General features: G+C 43.2%; 1 protein-coding gene across 1 annotated transcript in view; it reads right to left on the bottom strand.

Moving 5' to 3' along the window:
- LOC109884661 (GRB2-associated-binding protein 1-like) overlaps positions 1-25,237 on the bottom strand; it is a 67,195-nt gene that overhangs the window by 11,580 nt on the left and 30,378 nt on the right. The window contains exons 3-7 of the mRNA XM_031793056.1: positions 25,063-25,228; positions 10,865-11,036; positions 9,886-10,308; positions 9,392-9,639; positions 9,064-9,155 (exon numbers count right to left, since the gene is read on the bottom strand). Coding sequence (XP_031648916.1) covers positions 9,064-9,155; positions 9,392-9,639; positions 9,886-10,308; positions 10,865-11,036; positions 25,063-25,228 — 1,101 coding nt within the window. The remainder of the gene's footprint in view (positions 1-9,063; positions 9,156-9,391; positions 9,640-9,885; positions 10,309-10,864; positions 11,037-25,062; positions 25,229-25,237) is intronic.

Below are 25,237 nucleotides of genomic sequence, written 5' to 3'. Positions count from 1 at the left end.
CGTTGTACCAGATCTTCAGTTTCTTGGCAATTTCTCGCATGGAATAGCCTTCATTTCTCAGAACGAAAAGACTGACGAGTTTCAGAAGAAAGGTCTTTGTTTCTGGTCATTTTGAGCCTATAATTGAACTCACACATGCTGATGCTCCAGATACTCAACTAGTCTAAAGAAGGCCAGTTTTATTGCTTCTTTAATCAGAACAACAGTTTTCAGCTGTGCTAACATCCTTTCAAAAGGGGTTTCTAATGATCAATTATCCTTTTAAAATGATAAACTTGGATTAGCTAACACAAAGTGTCATTGGAACACAGGACTGATGGTTGCTGATAATAATGGCCCTCAGGACACCTATGTAGATATTCCATAAAAAATCAGCCGTTTCTAGCTACTATAGTCATTTACAACATTAACAATGTCTACACTGTATTTCTGATCAATTTGATGTTATTTTAATGGATGATTAAATCTTTCAAAGACAAAGACATTTATAAATGACCCCAAACTTTTGAACGATAGTGTATATATATATATACAGTGCCTTGCGAAAGTATTCGGCCCCCTTGAACTTTGCGACCTTTTGCCACATTTCAGAGTTCAAACATAAAGATATAAAACTGTATTTTTTTGTGAAGAATCAACAACAAGTGGGACATAATCATGAAGTGGAACGACATTTATTGGATATTTCAATTTTTTTTAAACAAATCAAAACATTGGGCAAAATTATATTAGGTGAAATGACTCAAGACATTTCAGCTTTTCATATTTAATTCATTTGTAAACATGAACTATTATGTGTAGGTCAGTGACACAAAATCTCAATTTAATCCAATTTAAATTCAGGCTGTAACACAATAAAATGAGGAAAAAGTGTGTGTGTGTCTGGTGGGGGGGGGGGCACTGTAAATTTTCCTCTGAAGAGTAGGAATTAGGCTGTTTTAGAAGGTTTGAATCCTAAGCAACCTGCATGCACATATACAATAGACCAACAAAGCTACTGTCGTAGGTCAAAGCTGTGTGCTGGAAAATCTTGGTAGAGCATTGACGGAGTAGACATTGTGGTGCTCGTAGGAATCAGTAGAGCATTGACGGAGTAGACATTGTGGTGCTCGTAGGAATCAGTAGAGCATTGACAGAGTAGACATTGTGGTGCTCGTAGGAATCAGTAGAGCATTGACAGAGTAGACATTGTGGTGCTCGTAGGAATCAGTAGAGCATTGACAGAGTAGACATTGTGGTGCTCGTAGGAATCAGTAGAGCATTGACAGAGTAGACATTGTGGTGCTCGTAGGAATCAGTAGAGCATTGACAGAGTAGACATTGTGGTGCTCGTAGGAATCAGTACAGCATTGACAGAGTAGACATTGTGGTGCTCGTAGGAATCAGTACAGCATTGACAGAGTAGACATTGTGGTGCTCGTAGGAATCAGTAGAGCATTGACGGAGTAGACATTGTGGTGCTCGTAGGAATCAGTAGAGCATTGACAGAGTAGACATTGTGGTGCTCGTAGGAATCAGTAGAGCATTGACAGAGTAGACATTGTGGTGCTCGTAGGAATCAGTAGAGCATTGACAGAGTAGACATTGTGGTGCTCGTAGGAATCAGTAGAGCATTGACGGAGTAGACATTGTGGTGCTCGTAGGAATCAGTAGAGCATTGACAGAGTAGACATTGTGGTGCTCGTAGGAATCAGTAGAGCATTGACAGAGTAGACATTGTGGTGCTCGTAGGAATCAGTAGAGCATTGACAGAGTAGACATTGTGGTGCTCGTAGGAATCAGTAGAGCATTGACAGAGTAGACATTGTGGTGCTCGTAGGAATCAGTAGAGCATTGACGGAGTAGACATTGTGGTGCTCGTAGGAATCAGTAGAGCATTGACAGAGTAGACATTGTGGTGCTCGTAGGAATCTTTCTTTTTCTGCTTCAAACCAATCCCTAGTTCTACTACTTAAAACGTAGTTTGATGTTTTTAATTACACCAGATATCGTAAGGATAACACAGATAACATTTCCACGTGCAAAGTTTATTTTTCTTTTCGCCAATCAACGTATGTAATTGTTCATTTGTAACCTTTAATTTGTCCTCTGCCAAGAGGTCTGTGTCTTAATGGCACAGCTGGTGTGCTTACATAACTGCCAAGGGTTGCTGGTTTGAATCCTGGTCTGCTGGCTGCTGCCCTCTAATAGCTAAAATACATTTTGAACGGTTTATTTTAGGTACTTGTAAAATTTAGAACGGTCAAAAAAGTAGTTGTCTGCAGTTTTCAGAAGGAAGAAGAAGCTCAATTAATTGCAACAGTTTTACATTGTAAAATACAGTAGGACTCAATTCGCATTGAAAGCCAAGTGAAAGATATATTTTTTTAAGTCATTGACTTTTCAAGGTCGTATAAATGAACGACAGAGACTGGCTTAGTTGGTAGAGTACGGTGGTTATCGATGGCAGAGTTGTGGGGTGATGAGGGAGTGGGTAGGATGAGGGAGTGGAGAGGGTGATGAGGCAGTGGGTAGGATGAGGGCGTGGAGAGGGTGATGAGGCAGTGGGTAGGATGAGGGAGTGGAGAGGGTGATGAGGCAGTGGGTAGGATGAGGCAGTGGAGAGGGTGATGAGGGAGTGGGTAGGATGAGGGAGTGGAGAGGGTGATGAGGCAGTGGAGAGGGTGATGAGGGAGTGGGTAGGATGAGGGAGTGGAGAGGGTGATGAGGCAGTGGGTAGGATGAGGGAGTGGGTAGAATGAGGGAGTGGGTAGAGATGGGGTAGGATGAGGGAGTGGAGAGGGTGATGAGGCAGTGGGTAGGATGAGGGAGTGGGTAGGATGAGGGAGTGGAGAGGGTGATGAGAGTGATGAGGCAGTGGGTAGGATGAGGGAGTGGAGAGGGTGATGAGGCAGTGGGTAGGATGAGGGAGTGGAGTGGGTAGGATGAGGGAGTGGAGAGGGTGATGAGGCAGTGGGTAGGATGAGGGAGTGGGTAGGATGAGGGAGTGGAGAGGGTGATGAGGGAGTGGAGAGGGTGATGAGGCAGTGGGTAGGATGAGGGAGTGGAGAGGGTGATGAGGGAGTGGAGAGGGTGATGAGGGAGTGGAGAGGGAGATGAGGGAGTGGAGAGGGTGATGAGGCAGTGGGTAGGATGAGGGAGTGGAGTGGGTAGGATGAGGGAGTGGAGAGGGTGATGAGGGAGTGGGTAGGATGAGGGAGTGGGTAGGATGAGGGAGTGGAGAGGGTGATGAGGGAGTGGAGAGGGTGATGAGGCAGTGGGTAGGATGAGGGAGTGGAGAGGGTGATGAGGGAGTGGAGAGGGTGATGAGGGAGTGGAGAGGGAGATGAGGGAGTGGAGAGGGTGATGAGGCAGTGGGTAGGATGAGGGAGTGGAGTGGGTAGGATGAGGGAGTGGAGAGGGTGATGAGGGAGTGGGTAGGATGAGGGAGTGGGTAGGATGACGGAGTGGAGAGGGTGATGAGGCAGTGGGTAGGATGAGGGAGTGGAGAGGGTGATGAGGCAGTGGGTAGGATGAGGGAGTGGAGAGGGTGATGAGGCAGTGGGTAGGATGAGGGAGTGGAGAGGGTGATGAGGCAGTGGGTAGGATGAGGCAGTGGAGAGGGTGATGAGGGAGTGGGTAGGATGAGGGAGTGGAGAGGGTGATGAGGCAGTGGGTAGGATGAGGGAGTGGTAGGATGAGGGAGTGGGTAGGATGAGGGAGTGGAGAGGGTGATGAGGGAGTGGAGAGGGTGATGAGGCAGGTGGGTAGGATGAGGGAGTGGGTAGGATGAGGGAGTGGAGAGGGTGATGAGGGATGGAGAGGGTGATGAGGCAGTGGGTAGGATGAGGGAGTGGAGAGGGTGATGAGGGAGTGGAGAGGGTGATGAGGGAGTGGAGAGGGTGATGAGGCAGTGGGGAGGGTGATGAGGGAGTGGGTAGGATGAGGGAGGTGAGAGGGTGATGAGGCAGTGGGTAGAATGAGGGAGTGGAGAGGGTGATGAGGGAGTGGAGACGGTGATGAGGGAGTGGGTAGGATGAGGCAGTGGAGAGGGTGATGAGGGAGTGGTAGGATGAGGAGTGGAGAGGGTGATGAGGCAGTGGATGAGGGTGATGAGGGAGTGGGTAGGATGAGGGAGGTGGAGAGGGTGATGAGGCAGTGGGTCGGATGAGGGAGTGGGTAGGATGAGGAGTGTAGAGGGTGAGGCAGTGGGTAGGATGAGGGAGTGTAGAGGGTGAGGCAGTGGGTAGGATGAGGGAGTGGGTAGGATGAGGGAGTGGAGAGGGTGATGAGGCAGTGGGTAGGATGAGGGAGTGTAGAGGGTGAGGCAGTGGGTAGGATGAGGGAGTGGGTAGGATGAGGGAGTGGAGAGGGTGATGAGGCAGTGGGTAGGATGAGGGAGTGGGTAGGATGAGGGAGTGTAGAGGGTGAGGCAGTGGGTAGGATGAGGGAGTGTAGAGGGTGAGGCAGTGGGTAGGATGAGGGAGTGTAGAGGGTGAGGGAGTGGGTAGGATGAGGGAGTGGAGAGGGTGATGAGGCAGTGGGTAGGATGAGGGAGTGTAGAGGGTGAGGCAGTGGGTAGGATGAGGGAGTGGGTAGGATGAGGGAGTGTAGAGGGTGAGGCAGTGGGTAGGATGAGGGAGTGTAGAGGGTGAGGCAGTGGGTAGGATGAGGGAGTGGGTAGGATGAGGGAGTGGAGAGGGTGATGAGGCAGTGGGTAGGATGAGGGAGTGTAGAGGGTGAGGCAGTGGGTAGGATGAGGGAGTGGGTAGGATGAGGGAGTGTAGAGGGTGAGGCAGTGGGTAGGATGAGGGAGTGTAGAGGGTGAGGCAGTGGGTAGGATGAGGGAGTGGGTAGGATGAGGGAGTGGAGAGGGTGATGAGGCAGTGGGTAGGATGAGGGAGTGTAGAGGGTGAGGCAGTGGGTAGGATGAGGGAGTGGGTAGGATGAGGGAGTGTAGAGGGTGAGGCAGTGGGTAGGATGAGGGAGTGGGTAGGTGGGTAGTGATCATGTCACTATAATTGCACAATGGAACTTGTACGTTATTTGTATGTGAACAGCAGTCCAATCAGAAGCCTTGTTCAGTAATCACCTGACCTGTTTAGTCGGCGGTGAACCATGTAGCCATTGAGGGCAGCAGTGTCGATCAGATGGGAAACGTATCGTCTCAGACCACATTCCTAGCTGTTTATCATGGCCACCGTATCCACCGCGCCTATTTTGAGGTTATAGTCAAGCACACAGTCTGGTTTGATCTTTCTCTCTCCCGTCAGGTGGTCCACCTTCCCTGTGGCCGACATGGTTGCTGTATGGACAGTGGAGAGGACATGGACATCTCGTTTGTCATGCCACTTTACTGCCAGCTGTTGATCATTCTACTTGAACTCCACCCCCCCCTCCCCCTTCTGCATCTTCCTGTTCCTGCTTCCGACATCCCCTTCCTGTTCGACTGGACTGTTGGAGATCAGATGCTGGAAGACTGTGGGACTTTTGCACCAATTGTCCACACATACAAAGTGTGTCCCTTGCTGAGATGAGGAGCCAGTATGGTCATCACCACGGACCCGGACGCCCCAAGCCCCTCATAATGCTGGATGTCAGTGGTGGACCCTGTGTAAACTATAATGTCCCGGACAAATCCTGTCTTCACGTCGCACATGATAAAGACCTTGACCCCCTATGCCTTTTTTGGAGGGAATATATTGGCGGACATCAGGGACATCAGAGACATCAGGGACTTCAGAGACATCAGGGACATCAGAGACATCAGGGACATCAGAGACATCAGGGACATCAGGGACATCATCAATACATACGTCCTTGTACGGCACAAAGACCCGATCGATCAAATGCTGATGTCAGGCTGTTAAGAACATTTCTTATTTTGAGTAACGGGTCATTTAGGCTGGCAGTAGCCTTGTTGACGGGGTGGCAAAGAAGGGAGTTGCAAACATAGCATCTGTGCTCCGGTATTCTCTTAGGAAGTTCTTCTTTACTATCCCCATGAGAAGGACTGGCACCAGGAGGGTATACATTTCACTAATTGTGGTTGTCCCCCATTTAGCGAGTTTCCCACTCACTCCTGGCTCTTTCTTTTCCTGTAGCTCCAAGGCATAGTGATTGGTCTCCTCCACTATGTCTCCCACCAGCTCCTCTGTCATAGACAGATTGAAGCACTCTGCCTCAGAGGGAAATGGCAAGGGGTGTTGCAATCCCTCCTGGGACTCGTCAACACAAACAGCAGGGCCAGGAAGGATGAAATGGCTGGCGGCCTTCCAGCTACCACAGACCTCCCGTACTTCATCCACTGTTGGTCTGCCTCCATCACCACCAGCATCTTCAAAGGGTCCTCAGATTCAGGGTTCTCAAATGGCTATAAGCTTAGGGGGCAGCTCCTCTCTGTCACTGTCAGAATCTGATTTCTGACTTTCATACTCAGACTCATTGTCAGAATTGTAAAAAAAAAAATCCAGAATTTCCACACTTGTGAGTTGGCTTCTTTTGAAAGACATTGTTAAATGCTACAGCTTAGCTCACTAGCTACATACATAAACAACAACACTGAACGGCTCAGAGTGGACCGTGTTTGTTCAAAATGGCGACTGTGTTTGTCCAAAATGGCGAATGTGAAAAAAGGTGTGTCTAGCTCAAACGCTAACTGTTGCGTCAATTGTAACTGGACATTCTAAATAAGCATTCTAATCACAACAGTTTGAGTGTACTTGGTAGATTGCTCACACCTGTGGCTAGCTCTTACCGTAGTTTGGACTATGGAGTAGCTAGCTAGTATTGCAAAAGCCTATTGCATGTATTGTAAGGTAACAGTGTGACAATTTTGCTGTTAGTTTTGTGGAGAGAACAAACATGTAGGAACAGCATTTGGAACGAGAGCTAACGTAAGCTAGCTTCTGTGTCGAGGTCAGCTGTTGTTGTCTGGCCCTAGCTAGCTAGCTAGCTAATGGCTGAAGTAATTTGTGTAAAAACTTTTCATAATCAAATATAGATATCTACCATTCTATGCCTGTTCGTTAGCTAGCTAGATTTCAGCTGACTGATGCTAGCTACATAGCTAATCAAAATATATTTGAGCATTTTTGATTAACCTCAGCTTGAATTCCACCATTTAGCTAGCTACAATCTTAGAAAAAAAGGTGCTATCTGGAACCAAAAAGGGTTCTTTGGCTGTCCACATAGGAGAACCTTTTGAAGAACCCTTTTTGGTTTCAGGTAAAACCCCTTCGGGTTCCATGTAGAACCCTTTCCACAGAGGGTTATACATGGAACCCAAAAGGGTTCTCCAATGGGGAACCCTTTTTGTATCTGCAGTAGCCTAGGTTGGTTCTCATCCACTTCTTATGATTGGTCAGCCTAGTGCAGCTGTGTTGTTGTCGAGCAACCGAGTTGCTTGACCCGGTGTTAGATCTCTTGAGTTTTGGCTGAAAAATATATTTGCATTGTCAGAAATGCTACAAAAAGGTTTCTTTATTGACATTTGAGAGTGATAAATTATACATTTAATCTAAACTTTTGTCCCTATAAACTTATTCAGTCCGAAAGGTGGCAAGTCTCATGGTCAGTTTATGTGGTCTCCTACTTGTCCGATGCCTAGATATTCAGCTGTAGTCTCCTACTTGTCCGATGCCTAGATATTCAGCTGTAGCTCCTACTTGTCCGATGCCTAGATATTCAGCTGTAGTCTCCTACTTGTCCGATGCCTAGATATTCAGCTGTAGTCTCCTACTTGTCCGATGCCTAGATATTCAGCTGTAGTCTCCTACTTGTCCGATGCCTAGATATTCAGCTGTAGTCTCCTACTTGTCCGATGCCTAGATATTCAGCTGTAGTCTCCTACTTGTCCGATGCCTAGATATTCAGCTGTAGTCTCCTACTTGTCCGATGCCTAGATATTCAGCTGTAGTCTCCTACTTGTCCGATGCCTAGATATTCAGCTGTAGTCTCCTACTTGTCCGATGCCTAGATATTCAGCTGTAGTCTCCTACTTGTCCGATGCCTAGATATTCAGCTGTAGTCTCCTACTTGTCCGACGCCTAGATATTCAGCTGTAGTCTCCTACTTGTCCGATGCCTAGATATTCAGCTGTAGTCTCCTACTTGTCCGATGCCTAGATATTCAGCTGTAGTCTCCTACTTGTCCGATGCCTAGATATTCAGCTGTAGTCTCCTACTTGTCCGATGCCTAGATATTCAGCTGTAGTCTCCTACTTGTCCGATGCCTAGATATTCAGCTGTAGTCTCCTACTTGTCCGATGCCTAGATATTCAGCTGTAGTCTCCTACTTGTCCGATGCCTAGATATTCAGCTGTAGTCTCCTACTTTAGTAGTAGTCTCCTATAAAATTTTACTTTTTTCCCCCGAATGCTAACAACCCTGTTCAACATCTGGTATGTGGCTCTCGGTAACAGCCGGCTGGCACATGATGAGAAGCAGGGAGTGTGTTGTGTACTTCCAATCAAGATGATTAGTACATTTTCATCAACGTTGTTGTCATATTGGCTTAGTTATGATGATAAGGAAATGTTAATTTAACACTGAGCTTCAACGAAAAGCCTGCTATTGTCGCACTGAGCAAATCTTTTAGTATCCTAGTAACTAGCTAGTTGATGAACCCTTTGTTGGTCTATATTAGTAACATATATTATAGTATCCTAGTAGCTAGCTAGTTGTTGAATTCTTTGTTGGTCTATATTAGTAACATACATTATAGTATCTTAGTAGCTAGCTAGTTGAGGAACCCTTTGTTGGTCTATATTAGTAACATATATTATAGTATCCTAGTAGCTAGCTAGTTGTTGAATTCTTTGTTGGTCTATATTAGTAACATACATTATAGTATCTTAGTAGCTAGCTAGTTGAGGAACCCTTTGTTGGTCTATATTAGTAACATATATTATAGTATCCTAGTAGCTAGCTAGCTAGTTGTTGAATTCTTTGTTGGTCTATATTAGTAACATACATTATAGTATCTTAGTAGCTAGCTAGTTGAGGAACCCTTTGTTGGTCTATATTAGTAACATATCTTCTGCATTGATAGTTATAAAAAATGCAAAACTGCTAATGTACTCACAAAGTAGCTGTTGTAGCTGTCGCTAAACTCAAACATGCTGGCTCTGGTCTGGTCAGAGAAGGACCTTGGTACAGCATAGCTCTGCTGGGAACCTGTGCCCGTAAACAAACAAACAAACAAACAAACAAACAAACACACACACACACACACACACACACACACACACACACACACACACACACACACATCAGACATAGCGTGATTGTGTGGTGTTTCTGTATCTGTGTGTGTGTGGATGAGTGTCTCTCACCTGTGTGTGTGTGTGTGTCTCTCACCTGTGTGTGTGTGTGTGTGTGTGTGTGTGTGTGTGTGTGTGTGTGTCTCTCACCTGTGTGTGAGGTAGCTATAGTGTTACAACGAGGTGCTCTGGGATTGTTGCCTCTTTCTCCCCTTCCTCCCTGTCCTTCTCCTCCTCTACCTCTTCCTCCTCCATAGCTCCTCTCTGGTTCCGAAGCAGACCGGTGGAGTGAGGCCGACAGAGTGGCCAGAGAAGACACCTCGGCTGGGGCAGAGACCAGGGGTTTGGGGGGGCGTGGTGGAGGGGTGGAGGAGTCACCCTGACCTGGTATGGGTGAGCTGGGGGTGGATGGGTGGATGGACGGAGGGACAGAGGGAGGGAGGGAGAGAGAGAGAGAATAATTAGCAACAAATGAACAATCAATCAAATCAATCACAGACATCTCACTAAATACATAAAGATGAATGATCTATTTTTAAGACGCTCTGGATAAGAGCAAACAAACAATACGTGTAAACAGTAAACAGACTGTTAGAATATTTGCTAGTTTAAAAAAAGACAAACACAAAACAATAAGTGCTCACCTTGCGGTAGGAGTAGAGGAGGGTACCTGGTAAGTTGTGTTGCTATTAGAATTCAAACTGTGTGATTTAGTGTTTATAGTGCTTATCCCTGTGTTGAAGACCATGTCATGACAGATGGGAGGGAGAGACACAGCCTGCAGCTGGAGGGAGTGTTTTCTCGGGTGGGGGGACGGGTGACCCCTAGTCCAGCCCCTATGGAGTTCAGGGGTTAACACGCTGTCCTGCGATTGGCTAAAAGTGTTGGTCTCCGTGGTGACGGCCCAGGGGCCGGTGTGGGGGTGATGGGGGAGGCCTTTAGCGAGGGAGGAGGGTGAGGAAGAGGAGGAGGAGGAAGAAGAGGGAGGAGGCCAGTGGGATGGGAGAGTGTTTTCATTGTAGTCTGTTGTGTCAGAGGAGGTGGAGTGGTAGGAACTACCTGGAGGCCTGAAACAGAGAAATACAAACCAGGAGGACTATTATTCTGAAACACTTTTATTTTGAAATGAAGTAATTCTGTAACAAGACAAGACATTATCAACATGATTTTGATAACTCTCTTCTGACAAGTGACCTGTGTGTGTGTGTGTTTGTGTATCTCTATGTGTGTGTGTGTGTGTGTCTATCTGTATGTGTGTATGTGCGTGTGTGTGTATGTGTGTGTATATATGTGTGTGTATCTGTATGTGTGTATGTGCGTGTGTATCTCTATGTGTGTGTGTGTGTGTGTGTATTTGTATGTGTGTGTGTGTGTGTCACAGGAGGCTGCTGAGGGGAGGAGCATCATAATAATGGCCGTAACGTAGCGAATGGAATGGCATTAAACACCTGGAAACCATGGAAACCACGTGTTTGATGTATTTGATACCATTCCACTGATTCCGGTCCAGTCATTACCACGAGCCCCGTCCTCCCCAAATTAAGGTGCCACCAACCTCCTGTGGTGTGTTCGTGCTTCGGTCTGTCTGTGTGTGTGTACAGGTGTGTGTGTGTGTGTGTGTACCTGTGTGGTGTCTTGCTCTGGCAGTGTGACAGCCACAGGTACTCTGTTCCGTCCTCCTGACTGCTAACTGATTCCAGGTGAGGCGGGGCCATGACGGTGGTCGCCGTGGAGACGGGGGCGTGGCCTGTGGTGACTGTGACTGTAGGGGTTTGGGCGGTGACGGTGGGTCTATCTGAAAGAGTAAAGATGGCTGGAGAGTTTTTATAGAAACTAGGTTTTTGCCTCTAATCTAGACTCTACTCAGGGCTGTTCAATGTCGGTCCTGGAGGGCTGAAAAAAAAAAAGTTTTCTTTGTTGTTTCAACCTGGTAGTAGCCTGTTGGTCCCAGGTAGAAATGAGTCCCTTATTAGAAAGAGATGATGAAAACCAGACGTGTTTGGGTCCTCCAGGACCGACACTGAACAGCCCTACAGATACTTCTGGTGGCACTGTGTCCATGTAACAGCAGTGCATAGTTCTACTCTGAAAACTCTGTTTAGTTTCTGTTTACTCTAGAGTCTCTGGAAACTCTGTTTAGTTTCTGTTTACTCTAGAGTCTCTGGAAACTCTGTTTAGTTTAGTCTCTGTTTACTCTAGAGTCTCTGGAAACTCTGTTTAGTTTCTGTTTACTCTAGAGTCTCTGGAAACTCTGTTTAGTTTAGTCTCTGTTTACTCTAGAGTCTCTGGAAACTCTGTTTAGTTTCTGTTTACTCTAGAGTCTCTGGAAACTCTGTTTAGTTTAGTCTCTGTTTACTCTAGAGTCTCTGGAAACTCTGTTTAGTTTCTGTTTACTCTAGAGTCTCTGGAAACTCTGTTTAGTTTAGTCTCTGTTTACTCTAGAATCTCTGGAAACTCTGTTTAGTTTCTGTTTACTCTAGAGTCTCTGGAAACTCTGTTTAGTTTAGTCTCTGTTTACTCTAGAGTCTCTGGAAACTCTGTTTAGTTTAGTCTCTGTTTACTCTAGAGTCTCTGGAAACTCTGTTTAGTTTCTGTTTACTCTAGAGTCTCTGGAAACTCTGTTTAGTTTCTGTTTACTCTAGAGTCTCTGGAAACTCTGTTTAGTTTAGTCTCTGTTTACTCTAGAGTCTCTGGAAACTCTGTTTAGTTTCTGTTTACTCTAGAGTCTCTGGAAACTCTGTTTAGTTTCTGTTTACTCTAGAGTCTCTGGAAACTCTGTTTAGTTTCTGTTTACTCTAGAGTCTCTGGAAACTCTGTTTAGTTTAGTCTCTGTTTACTCTAGAGTCTCTGAAAACTCTGTTTAGTCTCTGTTTACTCTAGAGTCTCTGAAAACTCTGTTTAGTCTCTGTTTACTCTAGAGTCTCTGGAAACTCTGTTTAGTTTAGTCTCTGTTTACTCTAGAGTCTCTGAAAACTCTGTTTAGTCTCTGTTTACTCTAGAGTCTCTGAAAACTCTGTTTAGTTTCTGTTTACTCTAGAGTCTCTGGAAACTCTGTTTAGTTTAGTCTCTGTTTACTCTAGAGTCTCTGGAAACTCTGTTTAGTTTAGTCTCTGTTTACTCTAGAGTCTCTGGAAACTCTGTTTAGTCTCTGTTTACTCTAGAGTCTCTGGAAACTCTGTTTAGTTTAGTTTCTGTTTACTCTAGAGTCTCTGGAAACTCTGTTTAGTCTCTGTTTACTCTAGAGTCTCTGGAAACTCTGTTTAGTTTCTGTTTACTCTAGAGTCTCTGGAAACTCTGTTTAGTTTCTGTTTACTCTAGAGTCTCTGGAAACTCTGTTTAGTCTCTGTTTACTCTAGAGTCTCTGGAACTGTATCTCACACTCTCTCTCTAATTGTTTACTGATTAATTTAACGAGGCTCAGTCAGTTAAGAACCAATTCTTATTTACAATGAGATGCCTACCGGGGAAACAGTGGGGTTAACTGCCTTGTTCAGGGAGCAGAACAACAGATTTGTTTTTATCTTGTCAGCTCAGGGATTCAGCTCGGCAGAGTAGCCTAGTGGTTAGAGCGTTGGACTAGTAACCGGAAGGTTGCAAGTTCAAACCCCCGTTCAAACCCCCGAGCTGACAAGATACAAACCTGTCGTTCTGCCCCTGAACAGGCAGTTAACCCACTGTTCCTAGGCCATCATTGAAAATAAGAATTTGTTCTTAACTGACTTGCCTAGTTAAATAAAGGTAAAATACAAAAATTCAATCCAGCAAACTTTCGGTTACTGTCCCAACGCTCTAACCACTAGGCTTCTGCTCTAACTACTAGGCTTCTGCTCTAACTACTAGGCTACCTGCTCTAACCACTAGGCTTCTGCTCTAACTACTAGGCTACCTGCTCTAACCACTAGGCTACCTGCTCTAACCACTAGGCTTCTGCTCTAACTACTAGGCTACCTGCTCTAACCACTAGGCTACCTGCTCTAATCACTAGGCTACCTGCTCTAACCACTAGGCTACCTGCTCTAACCACTAGGCTTCTGCTCTAACTACTAGGCTACCTGCTCTAACCACTAGGCTACCTGCTCTAATCACTAGGCTACCTGCTCTAACCACTAGGCTTCTGCTCTAACTACTAGGCTACCTGCTCTAACCACTAGGCTACCTGCTCTAATCACTAGGCTACCTGCTCTAACCACTAGGCTACCTGCTCTAACCACTAGGCTACCTGCTCTAACCACTAGGCAAGCTGCTCTGACCACTAGGCTACCTGCTCTAACCACTAGGCTCTAACCACTAGGCTAGCTGCTCTAACCACTAGGCTACCTGCTCTAACCCCTAGGCTACCTGCTCTAACCACTAGGCTACCTGTCTCTAACCACTAGGCTACCTGCTCTAACCACTAGGCTCTAACCACCAGGCTACCTGCTCTAACCACTAGGCTACCTGCTTTAACCACTAGGCTACCTGCTCTAACCACTAGGCTACCTGTCTCTAACCACTAGGCTACCTGCTCTAACCACTAGGCTACCTGCTCTAACCACTAGGCTCTAACCACCAGGCTACCTGCTCTAACCACTAGGCTACCTGCTTTAACCAATCGGGTTGAGGTCAGGACTCTGACCGGGCCACTCCAGAAGGCGTATTTTCTTCTTTTGAAGCCATTCTGTTGTTGATTTACTTCTGTGTTTTGGGTCGTTGTCCTGTTGCATCATCAAACTTCTGTTGAGCTTCAATTGGCGGACAGATAGCCTTACATTCTCCTGCTAAATGTCTTGTAAACTTGGGAATTCATTTTTCCGTCGATGATAGCTAGCTGTCCATGGCCCTGAGGCAGCAAAGCAGCCCCAAACCACGATGCTCCCTCCACCATGCTTTACAGTTGGGATGAGGTTCTGATGTTGGTGTGCTGTGCCTTTTCTCTCTCCACACTTAGTGTTGTGTGTTCCTTCCTTCCAAACAATTTAACTTTAATTTAATCTGTCCACAGAATATTTTTGGAACATCCAGGTGCTCTTTTGTGAACTTCAGACGTGCAGCAATTCAGCAATTCTTCAGCCCTGATCTGTTTCACCTGTTATGTGATTCTCTTGATTCTGCCCTGACCTCGAGCCTCTTTGCCATTCTGTACCTCCTGGACTCTGAACTGGTTTTGACCTCTTGCCTACCCCTTTTGGATTGTTAATAAACATCTTGGACTCTAACCATCTGCCTCCTGTGTCTGCATCTGGGTCTCGCCTTGTGCCCTTATAGCAATGTTTTTTTGGACAGCAGTGGTTTCTTCCGTGGTGTCCTCCCATGAACACCATTCTTGTTTAGTGTTTTACGTATCGTAGACTCTTCAACAGAGATGTTAGCATGTTCCAGAGATTTCTGTAAGTCTTTAGCTGACACTCTAGGATTCTTCTTAACCTCATTGAACATTCTGTGCTGTGCTCTTGCAGTCATCTTTGCAGGACGGCCACTCCAAGGGAGAGTAGCAACAGTGCAGAACCTTCTCCATTTATAGACAATTTGTCTTACCGTGGACTGATGAACATCAAGGCTTTTAGAGATACTTTTCTAACCCTTTCCGTCTTTATGGAAGTCAACAATTCTTAATCTTAGGTTTTCTGAGATCTCTTTTGTTCGAGGCATGGTTCACATCAGGCAATACTTCTTGTGAATAGCAAACTCAAATATTGTGAGTGTTTTTTATAGAGCAAGGCAGCTCAAACCAACATCTCCAATCTCGTCTCATTGATTGGACTCCAGGTTAGCTGACTCCTGACTCCAGGTTAGTTGACTCCTGACTCCAGGTTAGCTGACTCCTGACTCCAAATAGCTGGTTGGAGAAGTCGAATGGTTCACATACTTTTTCCAGCCTGTGAATGTTTAAATTATCTATTCAAAATAGACAAGAAAAATACAATAATTTGTTATTAGTTTAAGCACACGGTATTTGTCTATTGTTGTGACTTAGATGAAGATCAGATCAAATTTTATGACCAAATTTTGACAGGAGGTTAGGAAGTGCAGCTCAGTTTCCACCTCATTTTGTGGTCAGTGTGCACATAGCCTGTCTTCTCTTGAGAGCCAGGTCTGCCTTCGGCAGCCTTTCTCAATAGCAAGGCTATGCTCACTGAGTCTGTACATAGTAAAATATTTATTTAGTTTTGGGTCAGTCACAGTGGTCAGGTATTCTGCCACTGTGTACTCTCTGTTTAGGGCAAAATAGAATTCTAGTCTGCTCTATTTTTTTGTAAATTCTTTCCAACGTGTCAAGTAATTCTGTTAATTTTCTCATGATTTGGTTGGGTCTAATTGTGTTTCTGTCCTGGGGCTCTGTGGGGTGTGTTTGTGTTTGTGAACAGAGCCCCAAGAACAGCTTGCTTAGGGGAATCTTCTCCAGGTTCATCTCTCTGTAGTTGATGGCTTTGTTATGGATGGTTTGGGAATCGCTTCCTTTTGGGTTGTTATAAAATTGAATGGCTCTTTTCTTGATTTTGATAATTAGTGGGTATCGGCCTAATTCTGCTCTGCAGGCATTATTTGGTGTTTTACGTTGTACACGGAGGAGATTTTTGCAGAATTCTGCAGCAGAGTCTCAATTTGGTGCTTGTCCCATTTTGTGAATTTTGGGTTGGTGAGCGGACTCCAGACCTCACAACCATAAATGGCAATGGGTTCTATAACTGATTCAAGTATTTTTAGCCAGATCCTAATTGGTATGTTGAATTGTATGTTCCTTTTGATGGCATAGAAGGCCCTTCTTGTTTTGTCTCTCAAATCGTTTACAGCTTTGGGGAAGTTACCTGTGGCGCTGATGTTTAGTAGACATTTACAGTAGACATTTACAGTAGACATTTGACTTCAGATTCTAGTAGCGTGAGGCTGGGTGCTGCAGACTGTTCTAGTGCCCTCGCCAATTAGCTGATATATACACTACCATTCAAAAGCTTTGGGTCACTTAGAAATGTCCTTGTTTTTTAAAGAAAAGTGCATTTTTCGCCCATTAAAATAACACCAAATTGATCAGAAATACAGTGTAGACATTGTTAATGTTGTAAATGACTATTGTAGCTGGAAACAGCTGATTTTGAATGGAATATCTACATAGGCATACAGAGGCCCATTATCAGCAACTATCACTCCTGTTCCAATGGCACGTTGTGTTAGCTAATCCAAGTTTATCATTTTAAAAGCATAATTGATCATTAGAAACCCCTTTTGAAAGGATGTTAGCACAGCTGAAAACTGTTGTTCTGATTAAAGAAACAGTAAAACTGGCCTTCTTTAGACTAGTTGAGTATCTGGAGCATCAGCATTTTTGGGTTCGATTACAGGCTCCAAATGGACAGAAACAAAGAATTTTCTCCTGAAACTCGTTAGTCTATTCTTGTTCTGAGAAATGAAGGCTATTCCATGTGAGATCTTGCCAAGAAACAGAAGATCTCGTACAACGCTGTGTACTACTCCCTTCACAGAACAGCGCAAACTGGCTCTAACCAGAATAGAAAGAGGATTGGGAGGCCCCGGTGCACAACTTTGCAAGAGGACAAGTACATTAGTGTTTAGTTTGAGAAACAGACGCCTCACAAGTCCTCAACTGGCAGCTTCATTAAATAGTACCCACAAAACACCAGTCTCAACGTCAACAGTGAAGAGGCGACTCCGAGATGCTGGCCTTCTAGGCAGAGTTCCTCTGTCCAGTGTCTGTGTTCTTTTGCCCATCTTAATATTTTATTTTTATTGGCCAGTCTGAGATATGGCTTTTTCTTTGCAACTCTGCCTAGAAGGCCAGCATCCCAGAGTCACCTCTTCTCTGTTGACGTTGAGACTGGTGTTTTGTGGGTACTATTTAATGAAGCTGCCAGTTGAGGACTTGTGAGGTGTCGGTTTTCTCAAACTAGACACTCTCATGTACTTGTCCTCTTGCTCAGTTGTGCACCGGGGCCTCCCACTCCTCTTTCTATTCTGGTTAGAGACAGTTTGCGCTGTTCTGTGAAGGGAGTAGTACACAGCGTTGTACGAGTTTCAAAATCAGACGTTTCCAGCTACACTGTATTTCTGATCAATTTGGACATTTTTTAACATGTATTTCAAAAACAAGGATATTTCTAAGTGACTCCAAACCTTTGAAAAGTTGTGTTTGTTAAAGAGGGGGGGGCTTAAGCTGCATCCCTGTCTCACCCCACGGCCTTGTGGAAAGAAATGTGTGTGTTTTTTTTGCCAATTTTAACCACACACTTGTTGTTTGTGTACATGGATTTTATAATGTTGTATGTTTTTCCCCCAACACCACTTTCCATCAATTTGTATAGCAGACACTCATGGCAAATTGAGTCTAAGGCTTTTTTGAAATCAACAAAGCATGAGAAGACTTTGCCTTTGTTTCGGTTTGTATGTTCGTCAATTAGAGTGTGCAGGGTGAATACCTGGTCTGTCAAACCCAGACGAAGCTGGGCCAATTGTGTGCCACCCTATGGGACTCCCAATCACAGCCAGATGTGATGCAGCCTGGATTCGAACCAGGTACTGCAGTGACGCCTCTTGCACTGAGATACAGTGTCTTAGACCACTGCACCACTCATGGAGCCCATTTAGTTGTCATCATCATTCTCACCATCATTCTCACCTTAGTAAACTCAGTCTGTTTCTATCTCAGACAGCCTTGGCTTTTCCAGAGCTATTATACTGCCTTATCAAAAGACTACTGAAAACATGAACCCACACACACACACAGACACACACACACACACACACACACACACACACACACACACACACACACACACACACACACACACACGTTTCCAGTTTGATTTGATTTCATCGTCTCTTTCCTGTCCTCCCCTCTAGTAGTGCCAAGATGGCCAAGTCCCAGGGGGGAGGGTAGTGCTCAGATGGCCAAATCCCAGGGGGGAGGGTAGTGGCAAGATGGCCAAATCCCAGGGGGGAGGGTAGTGCTCAGATGGCCAAATCCCAGGGGGAGATACATGTCTATTTCTGCTTTATGCAGGGTGTGACACTAATAATAATAATAATAATAATAACAACAATAATAATAATACCAATAACAACAATAATAATACTAATAGTAACAATAACAATAATAATAACAATAATAACAACAATAATAACAACAATAATAATAACAATAATAACAATAATAATAATAATAACAATAATAACAATAATAATAACTACAATAATAATAACAATAATAATAACTACAAGAATAATAACAATAATAACAATAACAATAATAACAATAATAATAATAATAATAATAATAATAATAACTACAATAACAATAACAACAATAATAATAACAATAATAATAATAATAATAATAATAACAATAACTACAATACTAATAACAATAATAACAATAATAATAACAATAATAATAATAATAACAATAATAATACCAATAACAACAATAATAATACTAATACTAATAGTAACAATAACAATAACAATAACAATAACAATAACAATAATAACAACAATAATAATAACAATAATAACAATAATAATAACAATAATAATAATAATAACAATAATAACAATAATAATAACAACAATAATAACAATAATAACAATAATAATAACAATAATAACAATAACAATAATAATAACAATAATAATTGAAGTGTGTATATTTCCGAAATGTCAAAGTGGTTACCTTAATATGGTTATTGCTGACATCATGTATTGGTGATCAACGTCATTTCTCGTTGAGATGTACTTAAGGAATAATCCACCCTAAACCACTCGTTAATTTACAATGATAAATAACACTAGTATGTGAGAACAATATTTTTTGTTAATAATTATTCTTTCATTATAATAACGTTGTGGAAATCTTTTGCAGCTCAAGTCGATTACAAAACCCACAATGCAACACTATCTATGAGCTGGCTGGCTTGATAGCTACAGCAAACATTTGTAGAAGTAGGAATATCGCTAAAATATGATCAATGAGAAGACAACCTCCCGCGCTGACGTCGACCAGTATTGAAATCTGACATACATGATACAAGTTTTCGCGATTTAAAACTCGTGTTACCATTAACTTCCAGTCTAGTGACAGGTGCTTTATCGCAATTTTAAGTCAAACCGGATGGATTTCTGCCTGCTTTTATGGCAATAGCTCAGAGATTAAACATGAAATGACCCCCCAGGAAACGATAGAACATCGCTCAAAGATGCACAAAAACTATTTAACATTCAAAATGGGTGAATCTTTAATTTAACATTTAAGAGGGAAGGATCACATAATTCCATCCATGTCATCAGGAAGGATCAGAACCTTTCTCTTAAATCATGTAGTAACCAAAAAAGTGTTAAACAAATCAGACACATCTCAACAACAACTGTTCAGATGAGACTGCATGAATCAGGCCTTCCAGGGTGAATTACTGCAAAGAAACAACTACTAAAGGACACCAATATGAAGAGACTTGCTTAAGCCAAGAAACACGAGCAATGGACATTAGACTGGTGGAAATCTGTCCTTTGGTCTGATGAGTCCAAATGTGCAATTTTTGGTTCCAACCACTGTGTCTTTGTGAGATGCAGAGTAGGGGAATGGATGATCTCTGCATGTGTGGTTCCCACCGTGAAGCATGGAGGAGGTGGTGGTGTGGGGGTGCTTTGCTGGTAACACTGTCTGTGATTTATGTAGAATTCAAGGCACACTTAACCAGCATGGCTACCACAGCATTCTGCAGCGATACGCCATCCCATCTGGTTTGCGCTTAGTGGGACTATAATTAGTTTTTCAACAGGACAATGACCCAACACACCTCCAGGCTGTGTAAGGGCTATTTGACCAAGAAGGAGAGTGATGGAGTGCTGCATCAGGTGACCTGGCCTCCTTAATCCATCGACCTCAAACCAATTGAGATGGTTTTGGATGAGTTGGACCTCAGAGTGAAGGAAAAGCAGCCAACAAGTGCTCAGCATATGTGGGAACTCCTTTAAGACTGTTGGAAAAGCATTCCTCATGAAGCTGGTTGAGAGAATGCCAAGAGTGTGCAAAGCTGTCATCAAGGCAAACGGTGACTACTTTGAATAATCTAAAATGTAAAATATATTCGTTTTTGTTTAACACTTTTTTGGTTACTACATGATTCCATATGTGTTATTTCATAGTTTTGATGTCTTCACTATTATTCATCAATGTAGAAAATAGTCGAAATATAGAAGAACCGTTGAATGAGTAGGTGTGTCCAAACTTGTGACTGGTACTGTATGTGTACATATATGTGTTAATATGTGTTAATATGTGTTAATATGTGTTGATATGTGTTAATATGTGTTGATATGTGTTAATATGTGTTGATATGTGTTGATATGTGTTAATATGTGTTGATATGTGTTGATATGTGTTCATGTTAACATGTTTTCTAGCGATAAGTCCATTCGCTATAATAGAGAAGGTCAGAAGGGAAGGAGCAACGACCATCTCTTTAAAATGCCAGCGTGAATCCTGGAAGGAGTTTCATTGCGGCGATTTGGACTGCATGGAGTCAACACTCCATCATCAAGTGAACCATTTTCAGCTGACAGTTCCAACAGGAGGAGGAGAACTTGACTCAAAACAAAACACAAAAATGTGTTTTCCATGAGAGGACGACACATCCTTCATCTCAACGTTAGAAGTCTCCCCAGATTGAGGAAATGTGCTTACTGTCTAGAAACTGGAGTGCTTTGCTTTACCGAAACATGGTTGGATAGTTCGATTAAATTTCTTTTTTAAACCCGCAGAGATTGAATTTGAAAATGATGAATTAATTGGAAGAGACCTTAATCGCAAAAGGTGGAAGAGTTTGCACTTATGTAAGGTCAGATACAACTATCCGATTTATGACGAGATTGAAGCTGTGTGGGTGGACATTTTATTACGAAAATGTAAACCTATTATAGGACTCCATTATAAACAACCAGACCAGTACAAGTTTGATGAGTTGTTGGAGGAGACTTGTTCCAACTGTACAGACTTTGGTCAATCAGAGGATTTTAGTTACTGGTGATTTTAATACACACATATACTCTACAAGGGCTACTTTTAAAAAGCTCTAACAATTGTTTTCTGTAATTGATTTGCTTTATACTAACTGATTAATGAGTCAACAGGGCTTGTCCTTCTACCCAAACCATCATTGACCTTGTGTTTTCAAACAGTGGGGTTGTAAACTATGGACTCAGTGATCATTCCATCATTGTCCATCATTTTCTGTAGTAGGAAGGTTCAGAAAATAGTTTTTTAATTATCATAATTTAATTTTAAAAAATTGGTCTATGAAGAAGTATAGTGCAGATATTTTTGGTTAATTGTCTGAGCAAATTAGACTGGTCTGCTGTATTGAAATGCAATGAGGTGGAGAATGCCTGGGGCCATTTAAAATCATTGTTTTTACTTGCTGTAGATAAGCAGGCTCCAATGAAAAAGATTAGAAACAGAGCCATGGATAAATGACATTTTAAAGGTGATTAAGCGTAGAAAATGATCACTTTCTGGAGTTTAGGAAATACAGGGCAGATTATATATTTATAGAATATAAGAAGTTAAGAACTGAGGTCAACAGGATGATACAGAAGGCCAAGAAAGAATATTTCAATGACAAAATAGTTGCAAATAGAAACAATCTGAGCAAATTATATAAGTGTCTGATGCTGTTAGGTAACAGTAACAGATTATAGACCAAAACTCTCAGTCTTAGTTTGGACATTGGAGGAAAGGTTACATCAGATAAGACCATGGTTGCAGACAGTCTGAATAGCTATTTTTACAACTATAGCTAATACATTAGTTAGCAAGTTACCTAGTCAATCAGGTTGCTATGGGGAGAGGGTCAAGTCCAGCAGTTTCACTCAACAGCACTCGGGTAGATTATTTTTTCATTTGAAAAGGTGTCTGAGTCAACTGTGCTGTGAGAGGCTGAAAGAACTTGACCGTTCCATAGCAACGGGCCTTGACAACATTCCGACAGATTTTCTAAAGGATGATGCAGTAATTATCACCCACTGTGTAACTCACATTGTGAATCTTGTCTATTGAACTAGGGTGTTTTCCCAGTCAACTAAAACTTGCAAGGGTCATTCTGTCACGTTCTGACCTTTATTTCCTGTGTTCTGTATTTAGTTAGTATGGTCAGGGCGTGAGTTGGGTGGGTAGTCTATGTTTGCTTTTCTATGTTTTGGGGTATTTCTATGTTTCGGCCTAGTATGGTTCTCAATCAGAGGCAGGTGTCATTAGTTGTCTCTGATTGAGAATCATACTTAGGTAGCCTGGGTGTCACTGTGTGTTTGTGGGTGATTGTTCCTGTCTTTGTCTTTGCACCAGATGGGACTGTTTTAGGTTTTCTCACATTTGTTGTTTTTGTTAGTTATCTCATGTGTAGTTTCTTTATCAATTAAAGAATATGAATAACCACCACGCTGCGCTTTGGTCCGCCTCTCCTTCAGATGAAGAGAACCAGAACAGAATCCTTTATATATATAAAAAAAAGGAACATTTTAGATCATGGAAACTATCGTCCTAACTCTCAATCCTGTGTTGCTTTATCGAAGGTTATGGAAAAGATTATGTTCAAGCAGATTGACAGTTATATTTCCTTACATATGAGCTCCAATCTGGCTTCAGAAAATCCCGTTCCACTGACACCTGCCTACTATATCTGACTGATCACATAAGGAAGGAAGTAGACGGAGGGAAATGTTGTGTTATTGCTATTATTATTATTGTTAGATTTCCAAAAGGCGTTTGAAAACAATGAATCGTGAGATTCTGTTAATCAAACTAAGAGCCATAGGTGTTTAACAACTCAGCAGTAAAATGGGTTAGCTCTTACCTGCAAGGAAGAAAACAGATGCTGGATGTGGATGGGACCCTGTCTAAACCTAAAATCTGGAACTGTGGGGTACCCCAAGGGAGTGTGCTGGGTCCACTTTTATTTCTATTGTTTATAAATGATCTGAAATCTGCCTGTACCATGTGACCTTTTCCTCCATCCTCCATGATTCTGCACTGTTGCTTTCCCACAAAGACAAAGATGTGATTGAGAAAGACAAAGATGTGGTTGAGAAGTCCCTCAGTGCTGAACTTCTGAATGTCAGCAAATGGCTATATGACAATAAGCTGTTACTTCACCTTGGAAAAACATAGTCCATCTTGTTTTTGTCCAAAGTGAAACTGAGGAAATCCTCAGATTTTAACAATGACATAGTAGTTGTAGCAAAATACTCTTAAGTATCTTGGATGTGTGCTAGATAACCATCTGAGGGTGGAGAGCATGGCACAAAATGTGATCTCCAAAGAGAACCATAAAATGAGGTTCCCGGGCAAGAACCTCCAAATATCTGGATAAGAATGCAATGGGGACATTGTCAGGGGCTCTTGTTCAGTGCCTCTTTGACTATGCATGCTCTTCCTGGTACAATAGTGCCTCCAATATATATACAAAACATATTTTTTGCAGACATCTCAGAACAAATTAGTTAGGATTATTCTTAAACTTCCCGCACTTACGCATCTCGACTATTTTCTATTTTTGAAAGCCTCAGATGGATTAAAGTGGAGGTGAGAGCCGCTCAGATATAATTGTGTCTTGTACATCAGATTGTCCACAGTATGGACCCTAGGTACTTAAGTAACGACTCTAATTTAGCCCGGGATAACCACAACAATTCCACTAGAAGGAGTCAAACAGACACGGTTCCTTTTAGATTTAAAAGTGATACTCGGCTGCCATTCTTCTGGAACAATCCTCCAAAACAATGTGAAATGTATAACCATATATATACATATACATGTATAACCTCCATAGGTACTTTTACATTCTCACTGGAAAACAAATGGCTAAATAGTAGCATGTCTCAAAAGGGATCATCGGCATGGTGAGATTAAGGTAGGTGGCGGAGAGGGAAATGCCCGGGTTGGTCTGGTCCAGCATATGGTCTGCCTTTTGGTGTTTGTTGTTTATTGTATTGTGATTGTCTTGTGTGTGTGTGTATATATATATTAGGGATTGATTGTTTATATATATTAAGGGTATGTGAGACAAGGAAAATCCATAGTTGTATTAATTATTGGATGTTGTGAAACAAACAATTGTGTCTGTCATGGTCTATTTGTCATTACAATCACCGTCTAACCTTGTTGTATTCCCCTCTTCCCACTTCCCTCTTCCCCTCTTCCCACTTCCCTCTTCCCCTCTTCCCACTTTCCATATTCCCCTCTTCCCCTCTTCCCACTTCCCCTATTCCCCTCTTCCCACTTTCCATATTCCCCGATTCCCCTATTCCCCTCTTCCCACTTTCCATATTCCCCTCTTCCCACTTCCCCTATTTCCCACTTCCCCTATTTCCCACTTCCGCTATTCCCCTTTTCCCCTCTCCCCACTTCCCCTATTTCCCACTTCCTCTATTTCCCACTTCCCCTATTTCCCACTTCCCATATTCCCCTCTTCCCACTTCCCCTCTTCCCCTTTCCCCCTCTTCCCACTTCCCCTATTCCCCTCTTCCCACTTCCCCTTTTCCCCTCTTCCCACTTCCCCTATTTCCCACTTCCCCTATTTCCCACTTCCCACTTCCCCTTTTCCCCTCTTCCCACTTCCCCTTTTCCCCACTTCCCCTTTTCCCCTCTTCCCCTCTTCCCACTTCCCCTCTTCCCCTCTTCCCCTTTTCCCCTCTTCCCCTCTTCCCACTTCCCCTCTTCCCCTCTTCCCCTCTTCCCACTTCCCCTATTTGACAAAGTGTCAAATAAATTAAATCAATCAAATGTGTGTGTTAATATGATCATGAATACTGTGTGTGTGTGTGTGTGTGTGTTGTCATACCATGGTCAGTAGGGTTGAATCCACACAGGTCACAGATACACCTGACCCATGTGTTCATGTCCTCCTCACTGTCGGCCACCAGGTAGAAAACCCTCTCCACAGTCCGCACGTCAAACACATAGCTACTGTCCCAATCCTTTTTATTAAAGGTTAGGCCTGCATCCACCTAGGAGAG

This window comes from Oncorhynchus kisutch, linkage group LG16 (assembly GCF_002021735.2).
Source record: "Oncorhynchus kisutch isolate 150728-3 linkage group LG16, Okis_V2, whole genome shotgun sequence".
NCBI classification, from domain to species: Eukaryota; Metazoa; Chordata; class Actinopteri; order Salmoniformes; family Salmonidae; genus Oncorhynchus; species Oncorhynchus kisutch.
This window is presented reverse-complemented; position numbering and strand designations above follow the sequence as displayed.